Below are 2,842 nucleotides of genomic sequence, written 5' to 3' on the forward strand. Positions count from 1 at the left end.
GTCTTCCTCTGCTATTCCAGTAAAGATGGCCAGAATCACATGAATGTTGTCCAGTGTTTTGCCTACTTCCTCCAGGACTTCTGCGGCTGTGAGGTACAGAATTTAAAGTCTCTTACTATGGACAAGACTCAGGATCCCTCATCTCTCCCTGCTGTGTTCTCTCTATCCAGGCCTGCTTCTGCGACACCCATCTTTGATTAGTGCCAGTTTCCAAATAGGGGCGAGTCTTGCTCTCTTCCCTCAGTCTGTCCTATGAATCTCAAGCACTGAGTGTTCTCTAACTTGGTTCTTACCTTGATCCTGCTGAAAAAACCTTGATTGGTACCCACAGGGCAGGAAGTTTCATGACCATTAAAGAAAAGTAGTGGCCTTGGGAACAGATGGCCAGGGTGTTGGTTGGGGGCCACGCTAGGTCTCCTGGTAAGCATGTGCAGGACAGAAGCCTCTGGAGAGGCGGACAGGATGGCAGGAAGGTAATTCTTTGAGGGTTTTGTGGAGAAGGGGAATGGAGGATGGGACTCACCCTAGAAGAACTCTTGGGGACCAGGAGAAAAGTTTAAAAGGTTGGAGTGATGGAAAGGAAGAAAGCAGGGTGGCAGGAGAAGGCAGTAGTGAGAGAGCAGCAGGGGGCAGGAAGCCAGGGCTCCTGCAAACCTTGAATGTGGTTAGCTATTGATTTGTAGCTTTTCTATCCTGTGGTATTGTTAATGATTTGTAGAGTGGTCTTGAAGCTCCTGGAAGGGATACATAGTTTCTTGCAACTGCAACAATTAGACAATAGTTCTGTAGTTGGAAGTTATTTGTACTTTTATCAGCACCTGTTTGCAGTGGGCAGTGTTTACATTCCTTTTGTGGAGTTGGTACATTCACCTAACTCATTTTAATTCCTTTTTTTATCTCCTCCCCACCCCTCAGCCTCTCCACAGGGTGAGACTGCCCTCTGGTGTCAGTAAAAAGTATAAGGGCTCTTCGCGTTATTCTGCTCTCCTGAGCTTGCCGGATCGCCGCCGCCTGCCACACACTCTAGCCAGTGGCAAAGGGCTCCAATCAGATGCCGCAGACATGTTTGGTGTCTTTCTTCCCAGCCTTTTTCTACATAAATTCTACACAAATTTGCACTTTGCACAGACCGAAATGCTTTATTTCTGTCTGTTAAGGATATTCTGTACCGCTAGTGGTTCTGTGCTATGCTGTTTTAAATAGCAACATGATCCATGATATTGTTTTATCATAAGAGAGTTTAGTCAAATTATTAAATTGGGCCTGGGGAGATGGTTCAGTGGAATAAGCGCTTCCCTGGCAAGCGCAAGGCCTGAGTTCAATCCCCTGTTCCGAAAAAAAGAAAGAAAGAAAGAAAGAAAGAAAGAAAGAAAGAAAGAAAGAAAGTCATAAATTATTAAATCATCAGTAATTCAGGGTTGCCCCAGTTCTGAGGACTTCCTATAGATAAATGCCTGGTAATAGAATTGCAAAGTCAAGATAGCAATGCTTTTTAAATTCTTGGTAGATTCTCCCAGTTAGCTTACTCTTGTATAGCATTAGGAAGAATTAAAGAAAATAAGGGCCCGCCAAATAGCTCAGCAGACTAAAGTGCCTGAAGAATTCAAGAAAATGTAAAGCAGTTTTCGAGTTCAGCAAGTGAATGGCTACCAGGATATCCTTCCCTTTGGAAACATGTCAGTGTGAAAAAGGAAACAAGTCATGTCAGGGTCCCCATCCCCTCATAGCTGATGGGGATTCATTCCTGAACTATAGAAGGAACCACTCCAGTAACCAACAACACCTCAGTTGCCAAGAGGTGTTTTCAGCAGAATTAGATGAAAATATTCTGAGATGTAAAAGCCCCCCATGGCCACACATACCTGGATTTCTTTATTAGGATTCCACCAAGAGCAGCTCCATCAGATTCCCCAAACCTCCCTGCGCCAGGCCTTGCTGTTCTTGTCCAAGTGCGGCAGTGCAATAGACCTGCGGCGCTGTGCAGGAGGCGCTGGTCGTTCTGCATTGTTAGGCAGAGTAGCTGCGTGAACAGCTGTGCGGTCCCCCCCCCCCCAGCCCTGCCCAGCTTGTGGCCAACCCCAGGTCTGTGGTGCCCAGAGAGGTCCACTTTGTCAGCCACCCTCTCGGTGTGAGTCCCCTAGCATTGTGGGTGGCTCAGGTGTCTGGACCCAAGCCCCATTTTCGGGTACACTTTGGGGTTTTTCATCTGTGTCCTCTCTGAGTCTGCCAGCCTCCCCCAGAATCTGCTCCTTGCATCTGGCTGTCTTCCTCATAATGTACACCAATCCTAGTTCCGTCTCTTCTTCTGGAGATGGTATTGCTGTGCAACTTGGGCTGGCCTCGGAGCTCACAGTGATCCTGCCTCTGCCTCTCGAGTGCTGGGTTTATAGGCTTCCTATTCTGCGTTCTCCTCTACACTGCAGGTTCCTTCAGGGCTTTCTCTGTGGCGACTTAGACAAGTTGCTAAAAGTTCTGTGCTTCTGTGCTTCTCTCTTGCGGTTCCTAGGGCAGCACTGCAGTGACCCTACACGATGCTAACATGAGTTGCTGCCTTTACGGGGCCAGGTTTCCTCACCGCAGAGACCTAGCAGTTTTCCCACACCAGTGGGTAACACTGGGCCTGCACAGACTGTAAAAGTAATGGTGGAGGGGCAGGTGATGTGAGCGCCTCTAATATGCTCAGTCTTACAACCCCGTTCTTATTCCTGAGTGTTGGTGCGGAGGAATGAGATGTCTTGTTCTCCATCAGGTGGCCCTGGACCTGTGGGAAGACCGCAGTGTCTTCAGAGAAGGGCAGAGAGAATGGGTCATCCAGAAGATCCACGAGTCCCAGTTCATCATT

The 2,842-nt window shown here is 48.0% G+C and overlaps 1 protein-coding gene across 1 annotated transcript in view; it reads left to right on the top strand.

Annotated features, from left to right (window-relative positions):
• The window catches only part of Il17rd (interleukin 17 receptor D), a gene marked incomplete at its 3' end in the record, with an annotated part of 72,936 nt that extends 70,097 nt beyond the window's left edge, over positions 1 to 2,839 (top strand). The window contains exons 11-12 of the mRNA XM_023715725.1: positions 1 to 93; positions 2,750 to 2,839. Coding sequence (XP_023571493.1) covers positions 1 to 93; positions 2,750 to 2,839 — 183 coding nt within the window. The remainder of the gene's footprint in view (positions 94 to 2,749) is intronic.
• Between the last annotated feature and the right edge of the window lie 3 nt (positions 2,840 to 2,842).

The sequence above is a fragment of the Octodon degus genome, unplaced genomic scaffold (assembly GCF_000260255.1).
Source record: "Octodon degus isolate 3935 unplaced genomic scaffold, OctDeg1.0 scaffold00043, whole genome shotgun sequence".
Taxonomy (NCBI): Eukaryota; Metazoa; Chordata; class Mammalia; order Rodentia; family Octodontidae; genus Octodon; species Octodon degus.